The sequence below is a fragment of the Oculina patagonica genome, chromosome 9 (assembly GCF_052425735.1).
Source record: "Oculina patagonica isolate OP01 chromosome 9, crgOcupat, whole genome shotgun sequence".
NCBI lineage: Eukaryota > Metazoa > Cnidaria > Anthozoa > Scleractinia > Oculinidae > Oculina > Oculina patagonica.
Genome location: NC_135766.1, coordinates 3,847,082 through 3,860,230, shown reverse-complemented (window position 1 = coordinate 3,860,230; position 13,149 = coordinate 3,847,082). Strand labels below are relative to the sequence as shown.

At 36.5% G+C, this 13,149-nt stretch overlaps 1 protein-coding gene and 1 long non-coding RNA gene across 2 annotated transcripts; both read right to left on the bottom strand.

Annotated features, from left to right (window-relative positions):
• Positions 1–1,677: 1,677 nt before the first annotated feature.
• LOC144665316 (uncharacterized) lies at positions 1,678–5,368 on the bottom strand. Its single transcript, XM_078526547.1, has 5 exons — positions 5,053–5,368; positions 4,392–4,541; positions 3,873–4,001; positions 2,669–2,967; positions 1,678–1,985 (listed from the first exon to the last, which is right to left on the bottom strand). The coding sequence occupies exons 1-5, from the start codon at positions 5,366–5,368 to the stop codon at positions 1,848–1,850; spliced, it is 1,032 nt and encodes a 343-aa protein (XP_078382673.1). The 3' UTR covers positions 1,678–1,847.
• Positions 5,369–9,874: 4,506 nt separating this feature from the next.
• On the bottom strand, positions 9,875–12,950 carry LOC144665443 (uncharacterized). Its single transcript, XR_013572936.1, has 3 exons — positions 12,792–12,950; positions 12,389–12,533; positions 9,875–11,452 (listed from the first exon to the last, which is right to left on the bottom strand). It is a non-coding gene; the product is annotated as an uncharacterized LOC144665443 (long non-coding RNA).
• Positions 12,951–13,149: the final 199 nt, after the last annotated feature.

The following is a 13,149-nucleotide window of genomic DNA, read 5'->3' as shown; positions in this document are numbered from 1 at the left end:
GGTTTGAAGTCATGATAAACTGACATTGAAGAAAAAATGCAAATGCCAAGTAAACTCAAATTTCTCTTTCTGCTGCGTAATTTTTAAATCACAACAAACAAAATGCGAGAACATGTTTACGACTAACCTGATTACGACACAGACCGCTTGTTTTCACAAAGCATTTTAAGCACAATTTTGACATCAACTGTAATGCAGAGCTCAACATCGTCGAGGAACTAACGAGTTCAAGGACTAAGCAGCAACAGCAGACGTTCATGAATCCTACGATCCGTGGTAAACAAAACAACTTGAAGCCGAAGGGAAACGAAGCGAAGCAAGACCAAGAAAATCTTTAACTGTCAGTACAATCCCTTTTCAAGTCTTTATTTAGTTTCATAGATTAAGATCTAATGTTGTTTTTAACATACAAAATCCTTCTTGGTGAAAAAATTAATTAATCCTCTCGTTCAAATCAATCGTAAATTACAGCTCAGAAGAAACGTCGCTAAATCAGGATATAGTCAGTCTTGTTCGCTGAGAGGCGAGCACGACTAGCCGAAACGTCGTGCAAATTCTTTGTTGTAGTCCTCCATAAACGTTTCCTTTGAAATTTCTACTAACTGCAATCATGTACGAGGAATTTAGTCGGATTTAAATCTTCTTGGAATGGAGCTAAATCTCGGAAATTTGGTTGACAATTTTAACAGAAGTTCAAAAACTTTGTACGCACATCACAGTTCAAATGAACTTTAGTTAGGTCGGGCCGGACGGGAAAATATTTGGCTCTCGGTCAGGACGCACGGACCTCGCTGCGCTCTGTCCGTACGTCCTGACCTCGAGCCAAATATTTTCCCGTCCGGCGCTCCCACTCAGTCAGTAAGTACATAGTATTTACCTCTGAGAGGTGCGTGGAAAAGTCTGATCACCAATAATCTCTCCATTGCGTTCTGTACATTTACACCTCGGTCATGCAATTCTGTATTTTTGCTGGAGAAAACTAGAAAGAAGTCGAAATTCTGCTAATTCTGCACGTGGAAAATGAAAGTGATTCTTCACGTGTACCTTATCTGATCTACTAAATTTTTATCCCTGAGGAAATGAAGCAGGAAACGTATGGAATAGCATTTCTTATATACGGAACTACCAAGTGAAAATATATTTGCAGAGGGTGTCCTATGATAGCTACACTGACGAACTTATGGCCCTCTTGGTTACTAATTAAAAAAATTGTATTTTTTGAAAAATTGCGTTTTTGAATAACCACATCAAAACCCTCTAATTATCATTCAAAAAAATAAGTGTAACAAGTTAAGAGTTTCGTTTCAAGTTAAGAGTTTCGTTTCGTTTCTGATCGGCTCTTAACATGCCCTATTAACTACATATTGAAGCATGCACTGCTAAGGTGTCCAGTAACTAGGATTTCAATAAATACATCCTACAAAAAAAAAATAATAACTAAAAACCCACACAAATCCGCGGGACTCTACATCGTGCCGTTAAAATATTGATTTTCTGACTTATTTGTTGCCATGTCTCTCAGTCTTCAGAAAATACATCTAAGGAACAAGTACCGATTGTGACAAATCTTTCTTCAAAACTTTGCAGATTTTTATTATCCAAGCACTCGAGGGTTCTACAAAAGTGTCACGTCATCTGGCGTTTTTCTTGACGGTTGTCGTCGTCGTAGTCGTCGTCGTTATCGTCATCATCATCGTCATCGTCATCGTCATCGTCATCGTCATCGTCATCGTCATCGTCATCGTCATCGTCATCGTCATCGTCATCGTCTTCGTCTTCGTCTTCGTCATCATCATCATCATCATCTGCTCTGTTCTTGGCTGTTGTAGTTGCTTGTAGAATTTATTTTACTGTACAAACACTTCAATCCTCATACAGGGAAAGGATGAATAGGTGACAGGATAGAATCGGACATATCTTGCATGAGTTGTTATGTTCAGTGAATTCTGTACAACCGATTCCAAATCCGCATTTGCTTGAAAAACCTGAAAATATGAATAAAACAAATATTTTTCTTTTAAAACGCAAAATAATTCAGCTGCTCCTGCTGTATACAACCATTTCTGGATCGTTAATTAAGTTATATAACACCATTGTCACTGTTTTCATCCCTTGCAAGTAATGTTTTTGAGGTAACTAAAATATGGACTCACACAAAATCCTGGCGGTTTTAAATTTCAGGATTCGCTTACCAACGTTGCGTCATACGCTATTCAATTGCGATAAGCTTTCTACAATTTGAAGGAGAGCATTCAAAAAAAAAAAAAAGGTGGTTTCGTAAATCGCGCGGCAATGACAAACTGTGGCAGATCGATTGACCAGATATAATCCAGTTCTCCTTTGACCGTTGGAGGCCTACTCATTTCAAGATAATTAGCACAATTGCTCAGAAGTCATTAACGATTAAACAAAGGTAACAGATAAATCTATTTTTCGTAGTGTTTGTTTTGTTTCGTTTTGAGACTTGTTGCCTTTTGTTTTATTTAAAGTTGATTAAATGACCAAAATTCCTATATATATATAGAATTCATCCTCGCTCAATATGAAAAGATATGAAAGTCTCGGCTTCGATATTACGCTCGACCTTCGGTATCGCCCAATATTGCAGCCTCGACTTAAATATCTTTCCATGTTGGGCTTGGACGAATCCAATAAGTGTATATTATACCTTATCCACATTGTCTTCCTTGTATGCGCTCCACCTGGCACCATCAGCAGAAAAGAGAAGCTTGTAGCTTGTCACGAATGATCCGTTTGGCTTTCCCTGCGTTGCGACTGCGCAGACAGCGCGCACTGCTCCCATATCTACTTGAATAAAGTCGTTTCTGTCTGTCTTAGTCGACGGGCACCATCCAGAAACTCCATGAAGCCGGCCGTGGTAGGAGTAATATTGAAGGTAGACTGTGCTCGAGGTTATTTTGTCATCAGGCATTTTGTTTACATCTGCTACTCCTACTGGTTTGCAGGCTACATGGAAAAAAACACAAGACAATGAAGTTAATTCTTACAAGGCTCCCACAAAACTACTGCCACTACCACAGACACTGACACGGTCACTGCTAATACTGATTAGAACACTGCTACTTATTCTAGTGATACTGCTACTGCTATTGCTACTGTTATTGCAACTGCTTATTACTGGTTCTGCTACTGGTTCTGTTACTGTTACTGTTACTGTTACCGTTACCGTTACCGTTATCGTTATTGTTACTGTTACCGTTACCGTTACAGTTACCGTTATTGTTACTTTTACTGTTACTGTTACTGTTACTGTTATCGTTATCGTTATTGTTACCGTTACCGTTACCGTTACCGTTACCGTTATTGTTACTGTTACTGTAACTGTTACTGTTACTGTTATCGTTATTGTTACTGTTACCGTTACCGTTACCGTTACCGTTACCGTTATTGTTACTTTTACTGTTACTGTTACTGTTATCGTTATCGTTATTGTTACTGTTATCGTTATCGTTACCGTTACCGTTACCGTTACCGTTACCGTTATTGTTACTTTTACTGTTACTGTTACTATTACTGTTAATGTTACTGTTACTGTTACTGTCAACCTCGTCAAAAGCCCTGGGAACGAGGTTGTGATACTGTTACTGCTACTCCTACACTTACTGTTACTTTTTGCTGTTACTTTTTACCGTTACCTTTACCGTTACCGTAACTGTTACTGTTAATGTTACCGTTTCCGTTTTTGTTACTGTTACCGTTACCGTTACTGTTACTTTAAACGTTACCGTTACTTTTACTATTACTCTTACCGTTACCGTTACCGTTACCGTCACTGTTGTTGTTACTGGTACGGTTCCGTTACGGAAAAGAAAGCTTCAATATATACTAAAGGACAACAGTGCAATACTTACGAAGTAATTCGCATCTTTGTCCATCGCCGGAATACCCAATTTTACAAGAGCAGCCGAATGAACCAATTGTATTAACACAAACGGCATTAACATCACAGACATTGTTAGAGGCACTACATTCGTCGACATCTAGAAGAAAACAATAGTTTTTTTGTCAGTAAAGATATGTTTATTGTTCATCGTGGTGTAAGATAGGAAAGGTGAATGTTAATTCGTTTGTCTCACTATGAAATCGCTTTGAGTTGTTTATCGCGACGTTTTGAGAGCCAGAATAATAATGGCAATCTTGACTCTTATGAACGATGAAAGTATTGACTACTTGCCTAAGCATGTTGTTTATTATAATTAGCTACTCTAATAAAGAACTACTATCTCCTTCACCAGCGGGTATATTTAGTTACGGCTACTTTATGCCTGGGACATTCACCGACACTGAGATTAAAAACTTTGTAGAATACAAGCAGGTGGATGAATCAATTGGTGAATAAGTAATGGAATATAATAATTTAGTTATTTCACCTTCTGTCTCCATATTACAGTGAGCAAGAACAGTCTGACCAAGTATAATAGAATCAAACCAGTATTTGCCGCTGACCACTTGTCCTCCTTCATTCGCCTTGATTTCTGTACACGAGTTAGCGGGCAGCTCAGGAATAGAACCAAGTGGGACTGGTATAAATAAAAATAATAATAAAATAAATAAATAAAAAACACTCTGTACGTACCTAGTAAATTTTTGTATTGGTCATGCTATGAATTTAAACCTATAACTGAATAATTAATTTTCATCTAGATATTTATTCGGACAAAGTTATTTTCAGTCTTCCTTGAACGAAGAGGAATCAAAGAGAGAGAAGAAAGTGGGGGGGGGGGGGTTTGGGGGAAGGGGTGGGAGGGTGTTTTAATAATTAAACAAGTGCCAAATATGAGACATCCTTAGAGGGTTGGCGGCCCACTTCTTCGAGAAGTTGCTACACTGAATCTTTGGAAAGACTTTTCCCTCATAGCTTGTTGGGGGTGGGGGTGGGTGAGTGCAATCCTCTAATATTTGAATAAGGGGGTTAGTAAACTATTGCACGGTTAGGCTACGTTTTAGTCTGCCATTTTTTTATTTGCCCAATTAAAAAAATAGAGCTAAAAAATTATCTCTTAGCTTAATTATACATATGTATTATTGTACCTCTTTTCTTGAATTTTCTGTAATAATATCTGTCAGAGTCAGGAACAAAATCCTCCGGTCTGGCTTCCTTTGTGCGGTCATTTAATTCACACAAGTCTTGGGAGATGACGTAATTGAAGCTTTGACATCTGACGTCATCATAGCAAGCCTGAAGACACTCAAGTGAGATTGATGTCTTCATCCTCTTAAAGGTGTGTCCCCGGAGCATCATGCCATAGATAGAATCTTCGCCTTCACATTGTTGAGAAGCCATTTCACAAAACATCTGACACAGTTGAAGTACAAGTGTGATGCAAAAAAGTTGTGTCGTCGCCATATCCCTTCCTCGTCGCGTCTTCAGAAACAGCCCTGAATCAAAATATTAATTTTATACCAAATGAGTTAGGCAGTATGAGCAACTGTTGAATTAGTTTTGGTTTAAGCTTTGGCAATAAAGACAGACCAACCGGCTAGAGTGTAATAAGTCGACCGATATCACACATGATTCAAATAAAAACCATTCAACAAAATGTGATGTTATCTTTTGTTCGATACATGTTGATTGCGAAAAGTCGGCATTTTGCTCTGGTCAACAATGACCTTTTTCATTCAGGATGCAGAAAAAACTGTGTAAATATTTCACTCAACAGCAAGATTGATTAAAATATCTTTATTTTCTTTATATAAACAACACACTCGATTGCTATTGAAAACAATAAATTAAAATAAGCTATGAACTGAAATCCCAGCGGAAAGTGGTGTCTTCTTTGGCTAAGAAAAAAGTTTGATTTTAACTTTTGAATTTGTTATTCTCTCAATAGATTTTTTCCATGACCTTTAGAAATTATATAACTTCGGATACAATTGGCAAACAACGATTCGAAAATCTCACAAATGATTCATTCAAATTTACATGAATTTATGCTTCTTCTTTTAGTAGCAAAACTGAACCATCTGCAGTAGCTATTACCAAGAGAAAACTTTGAAAGCAACAAAACATTTCAAAAGCCTTTCTATTACTAAATGCAGGAAATTTAACAGAAAAACTAATTAAAGTATGCTCGGAGGGAAATTGCTTGCTTATGCGCCTCTCTACACTATAAATGTTATTTCGAAGATTCTGTCAGATATTCTCCACATATAAATCAATCGTCAACTCCCCTTGAACGGAATAAGCAATTATAACTGTGCACACTTATAGCAGCAAATATACAATAAGAATCAAAGAAAAAGAACTGTAATTTCAAACGCATTTGAACCACGAAATAATCTGCAGAAGACTTACCTTTAAAATTTCAAACTATGGTTGGTATCGTTGGTTTCTTTATGATTAAAAATGAGTCTTCAACATTAATTATTTAAAAATCAACGCGTTCTCTTATGCAAACATAATCAAGAATAACGAAAAGAATGAAGTTTGATTTTCTTAGCATTCACGATTGTTTTAAGATCCTGCTACGCCACTAATTTTCCGTGAAATAATTGCAAGCATGATGAGCTTCTTGCGACTTTGAAATCGTGGACCCCTGCGATGTTCTGCAGTTTTACTGCAGAACATTAGCAGGGGGTCTAGATTTTTCGACACGTATGAATGAAATTCCTTGACGCCTCTTCGCCAGAGATGTGTTAAGGAATCAATTTACTCGAATACCGATCCGTCAGCAAATGGTCAAGTCCACCAGGTTGATCGTAGCCTGCGAATACAGCCGCTTCTCATTTGCGTCCCGCAACAAAGCGCGAATGAGAGGCGGCTGTTTTTGCAGGCTAGGTTGATCGATAGAATACAGGTTTTTTAAAACTAAATATACCATTGTACAGTCGAGAATGCCGGAAAACAAGGATGCAAACAGACAACATTCACAAAGGAAACAGCGGATTAACTAAAGACGACAATAACCAAAAATTATTTGCAAAACTTACCACTTGGGATGTAGTTCAGGAAGCACGGCGGCTTATTCGGGATTCGGTTACGAAACAAAACATCTTCCGGCGCTAAATTGTGTCCTTGTAAGAACAAAATTCTTTTCTTATCCTCAAAGAAACGAGTTTCAAAAAGGGCAACTTTATCTTAACTCGCGATAGAGTTTCAGACGCTTAAAATGTCATTCATCGCAAAACGCGGGAACAAAATATATTAACACACTCAAAAAAGCCTCAAAACAACATACTAGTATACCACTGTAGATACCGGAAGTGTGACGGCTTTTTCACTCGCAAAACGTTTCTTTGGGCTAAACAGAGGCCCTTTAAGGGTAAATTTCGACAAGCGACACGGCGTTTAAACAGCGACATGGAAGAAATAAAATGGCGACGAACGACAAGACTTTTATTGAAATAGCGACAGCGAAGGAAATAATTAAAGAAGATCACTACTGCGAATCACTCGGTTTCTTAAATGTTCGAAGGCGAGCCTGATGTAGTCACAAATCGACACAAATCCCCTGCGCCATCAGTATATGCAGGGCATGCTTTTAGGCCCCGCAGCTATCAAGTCGAAAAGTGGATAAATACAAACAGTCATAAATTTTCTTTGCTTGTCCTACTCACTAGTATTTCGCTATAAAGGGTACAATATGACAGATCCTTATTTGTTGCTGTGGCTGATCAAAAAGTTATAAATTCAATAATAAAGTTGAAAGGAACAAACTCAGGCTAAAGTAATGAAGGTTTGCATTAGAGCGGAAGTGTTATAATCACTGTGCTGGCAACCAACTAACGTACTTCATCCTGATAAAGTATAACAAAGTATAAGGAAATACGACAAATAAGCCCAGATGTCATTTCAACCGAGCGAGATCAAACCCACCTTTGAAAAATTGACAGTGAACGCCTGAAACAGCAAACAGCAGTCCAAAAATAATAGACCGTCGAGGTCGAGAAATCGGTGGGGAAATGTTTTGCGATCGAGAATTTTTGATCAGTTGAGAACACGTCGTTTTTAATTAATTTGTCAAAGATTTAAATTATATTAAAAAAAAAAAAAAACTTCTGCTCGTTTTTTATTTGGTCAAAAAAATTTAAAACACCCTTTCGTACTGCGATATTAAAGTGCACGAAAAACTACGTTTTTTAATTGGTCGAAAAATTTAAACATGCACCGTTAAGTTTTTAATGCGTAATTTAAAGTGCCCGAGAAACTTCTGCTTTGCGTACCTAATTGAGTCACGTCGTTTTTAATTGGTCGAGACATTAAAAACATTAATTCCCTTTTTTAAATACCGGAGAAAGTTCTGCTCTGTGCACCTAGGTTACCCACGTGTATTGTGTTCTAAAGTTAGAACGTCGTGTTTTATCTGTCAAATAATTAAATTAATCTTAACAGCTCTTTCAAAATGCACGAAAAAACTTCTGCTCTGTGTACATGTACTTTGTCCAGAGTCACGTCGTTTATCAATTGCTCGAAAACTACTGCTCGTTTTTAATTGGTCCAGATATTTAAAAAAAAATGAACCACCTTTTTAAAATACAGGGGCACCCAGCAGACCGTTTCGGTGTAAATTCGGGTAATAGTATTTCGGTCCATAAAAATTTTCTGAAGTTTGAAAGTTCTAGCTAGCGTATCCGAAAAGACACACTTTTCTTAGTGTTTAAAAATAAGTCTTTAAATCGCACAAAAAGGACACTTATAACGTAAAAACGATGTTCTGACACCTATAGTAAAATTTTCTCGTTGGGTGCCCCGGAAAATACCAGAGAAACTTCTGCTCTGTGTACCTAGGTTACTCACGCATTTTTAAATTGGTTGAGAAATTAAAATATCTGAGAAACTTCTGCTCTGTTACTCGCGTCCGACTTTGACGAAATCACGGTGGGCACAGAATGACTTAAAATCGCTCAAGTTCGCCATTCATTTTGTTCAGCGGTTACGCGCAGTATTGGCGCCTTATTTCAAAATGGCGGCTCTCACTGTGGATGAAGTTCGTGAAATGGACGATATTCCAAAAGTTTTTTCCCGTGATAATAAGAGTGGCTAAAGCTGAAAATGGGTTTTCTGTCCCCATTTGTGTCCTTTGGTAAAACTCAAAAGGCAGAAACAATTTCTTTCACTACATTACGGCCAGCATTTTTCTCTCCTATCTGGTGTAACAGAGCGTTTATATGCTGTCAACAAATACCTCAAGCGGACTTTGACAGGAAAAAAAATCGTTCAGTAGAGTATCCGTCCTGGCATCCGAAAAGAAGAACTGGAATTTTCTGTACAAATTAAGCAAAGGCAAACTATCCCTAACTTTTCACTTTGGAGAGTATGTACTTAAGCTTATGCCGTGGACAACATTTTTTTTTATGATCAGTTGCAGTTGTGCATAACCCCTTATCATCACGGTGTTCACCAAATCTTGTGTAAATAGCGGCATTTTGTTCGCACGGTTTTACTTTGTAGTGTTTTTCTGCAAACAAATAAATAATTACCAGTAAGAAGTGGGTAGTTTAGCTGAGATGACAATTATTAAAGTTATGAAAATACCATACTGTTTTGACAACTGTGGGAGTGAGGGGTCTCCCAAATGAAGGGGTCAAGAATGCTTGTCAGTTAAACAACATATATACCATAGTCAGAGAAATGAAAGCTCTGCCTTTAAATTCTAAAACAATGGCTAGAATAATTCTAACCATAGTTGTTATTGCAGTATCCCTAACAAATACAAAAATCTAAAAATATTTACACCCACCTTTAGGGGTTAACAACATCAAAATAAAGAATTTTTTTCTATCTTTTAAATGTTTTTAGGGGGCTTTTGAGAACCCTTAAGCCTTCAGAAGCACTTCGTAACAGACATTGTGGGTGGGTATAACAAAATAGTCATACCCCATTTCCCCATAATTATAAATAATCAATACAAGACAAGATAAAATTCAATTTATATTTGCTAACCATTTTTCCTCCAAGTGCTGAAACAGCTTTTAACCTGAAATATTATCTTTCACATACATCAATATGTTGTTGAGAAATATATATTTAACAAGCTCAAAATATGACCTGTGTTCACATTTACTGTATGTCATAAGAAATACTAAGCAATGGGCCACTTGGCTAGGACATAGACTTTACCTTTTTACCATAAGAAATACTATAAGCAAAAATTGAAGAATAGCCAAGATTTCAAAAAATCAAAAAAATAAATAGAGCCAAAAATGTCTGACCGGTCTTCAACAGAGTACCCATTCACTGTAGTTTGATGCTAATAAATTAAGCTAAGTTACAAAAATGGGAAAGAGCTGTTGCATGTGTTAATAAATATATTGAGCTTAAATGACTGACCTATGATCAACTGTATTAATACACAACCTCTGTATTCTAGAATGCTAAGTTGTTTAGTTGTTATAAAATAAATCAAAGTTTAAAAGACATAAAAACAGCTATAGTAAATTACAAATAGAGCTGTTGCATTTATATCTTAAGCAAATGACTGACATGTGTTCAACAGTAGACACTGCATTCAATGTATTCTGTTATTAATTAAATTCTGCTCAGTTAAAATATTTACAAAATATATATTCAATCAGCTTCAATTTTTTAAATAGAGCTGTTGCCTTAATAAATATGAAATCTACAGTACACACATCAACTGTATATTATATAATGCTAAGCTAAAAATATATTCAAAGTACATCAACGATTAAAAATAGAGTTGATGTCTAAGTCTTAATAATATCTTGAGCTAAGCTAAGATTAAAATAATACAACTGTCTTAATAAATATCCTGAGCTAGGCTAAGATCCAAAAAGAACTTCTGTCTTAATAAATATCTTGAGCTTATTCAGCTAAGATTCAAACAGAGCTTCTGTCTAAACTAATATCTTGAGCTTATTAAGCTAAGATGCAAATAGAGCTGCTGTCTCGTTAACTATTCTGAGTTTATTAAGCTAAGATTCAACAGCCCCATTCCTGAGCCAAAAATATATGACCTAGCTTGTTCTATACCATACACATAATTCACTGTAATCTAATATTTTGTGCTAAGTGATTACTGGTAACAGCTTATATTTTTAACACAGCTGTTGTCTAATAAACCAAACCAAAAATATCTGATATGTTGACAGCTTAAACATTCACTATGTTGCTGTTAAAAAATACTTGCTCACTTGCAAGATAAGTGAAGAGCCTCTTTATGGGTATTTCTGAAGAAATCAAAGATCTCAAGATTGAAACGAAGAGCTGAAATTGACCAAAATTTGCTTGATCAAATTGAAAACTCTGATATAAAACCATCAAAGCTTTTAAACACTACAGAAAATATTTGCAATTTCTGAATTTTGGCATTTTGACCACATTTCACGAGAAAAGCAAAGAGAAATATCATGGGTACCCATAGAGTGGCTCGTCAGTTAAATTATTTCAAAAAATATGCCGTTGCATGCTGTTTATATAAATAACAAGCCTCCAGTAGATGTGACCCTGGCTTGGTTCCCCAGTCAATTCCTAGATGCAGAAAAGTAAAAAAAAGTAAGAATCAAAATGGCACTTTTCAAATGTAGTGGGGTTAATCATATATCATCATATGCATATAGAAAAAAGGGGTTAAGCAATCACAATGGTGTAATTATAGAAGGCTATTAAGAGCAAAACATAACCTTTAAAAACTGATTAGGCCATATCTAGCTAACATAGAAGAGGTGCAACAATATGACAATCTATTGTTATTGATTGCCAACAGAAATCTAAACAATCAGTCTTATATGCCTGTTATTGAAAATGATTTATAGAATTTTGATTAACACAACTGAATGTTCTTTTGGTCCCTTTTGATATACTTAAGAGTATTAGTACTGACATAGTGAATATACGAAAGACATATATGTGAACTGTGGATAATGATGAAATAAATGATGTGATTCTCAGTGTGTGAGCAATTTAAGCAATTGCATTTTTTTAGCCTGCCGGAAAGAAATTTCAAGGCTACTACAGTACTATAACCTTTATTGATTATTCTTAAACAGTAGTTTACGGTATCGTGTGTGTACTGTTGTACTTGTGCTTATAAAAACAAAACTTCATAAACACAGCAAACAAGATATATTTTAAAAAAATTTTCACTATAACATGGCTGTGCAAAGAGGTCCAAAGATACAAAATTTCTCTTTGAGTGCTGAAAAAATATTAATCAGCAGGGAAATAATTATAGGGAAGCGAACAAGTGGAATATTTGTCAACACTCAACTCAAAGAGAAATTTCATATCACTAAGCAGCCAAGTAATATTCTATTTATTATATAAACTTGGAAAGCGATTTATTATGTAACCATAGTAACGGTTTTCTCCGCATGTTCACGTGTGAAGATATCAATTTTTTGCGCGAAAGCTCACCTGGTATTTCACTGGTGTTTATATAGTAAATAGACATTAGATTGAGCTTACCTGATAAAAAAATAAAGTTAAATTGTAGTAACGTACTGCCTTCGAACTTTGGATACTTCTCGTGTCATTTTCTCACTAGCAGAAACACCCAGAAAGCTGGAGGTAGGTAAACGCCAGGCCAGTTGGTCTCTAGAACAGTTGATATCTGTTCGAAGGTAATCGCAAAATTACACCGTTAAACACGAGTTACCCTGAAGGCGCACGCTTCTTTCTTAAAAAACTAAAAACATACGATCGAAATTTAACCTACTCTTAATGCTATGATGGCAAAATCAAAAGGTTTTAGCAGAAACTGACGGAAATGAATGGAGCCGAAAAAGGGCACTTTTCATTTCAGAAGCACTGGAACACGAAGCGGCTAAAATATCAAAGCCGTGATGTCTACAAAAAAAGAGAAACCTACCTTTATTTGGTACCAAATTAAAGCTCTTTCCTTCTACTTCAAAGATGGCTTCCTTGCATTGAGCTTCCGACCTCATAGGGCCCTCTGGGAAGGGCTAAAAAACGTCATTTCCTGCTCCGCTAAATTCGTACCCAGTCTGCCGAAAATAGACCTCGTCCAATATGGCGATTAGTCACACGAACGGCGAGCGATTTTGAGTCATTCTGTGCCCACCGTGAAATTACGACAGCGACATGCGGACCATTCTTAGTTGCGACATGGCAAGCTTTGAAATTGAGACGGGAGACATACCTACCCTAACAGGGCCTCTAAACACGATGAAGCTTGCGGGACCTGGAACGTAACACTGAAATGTAAC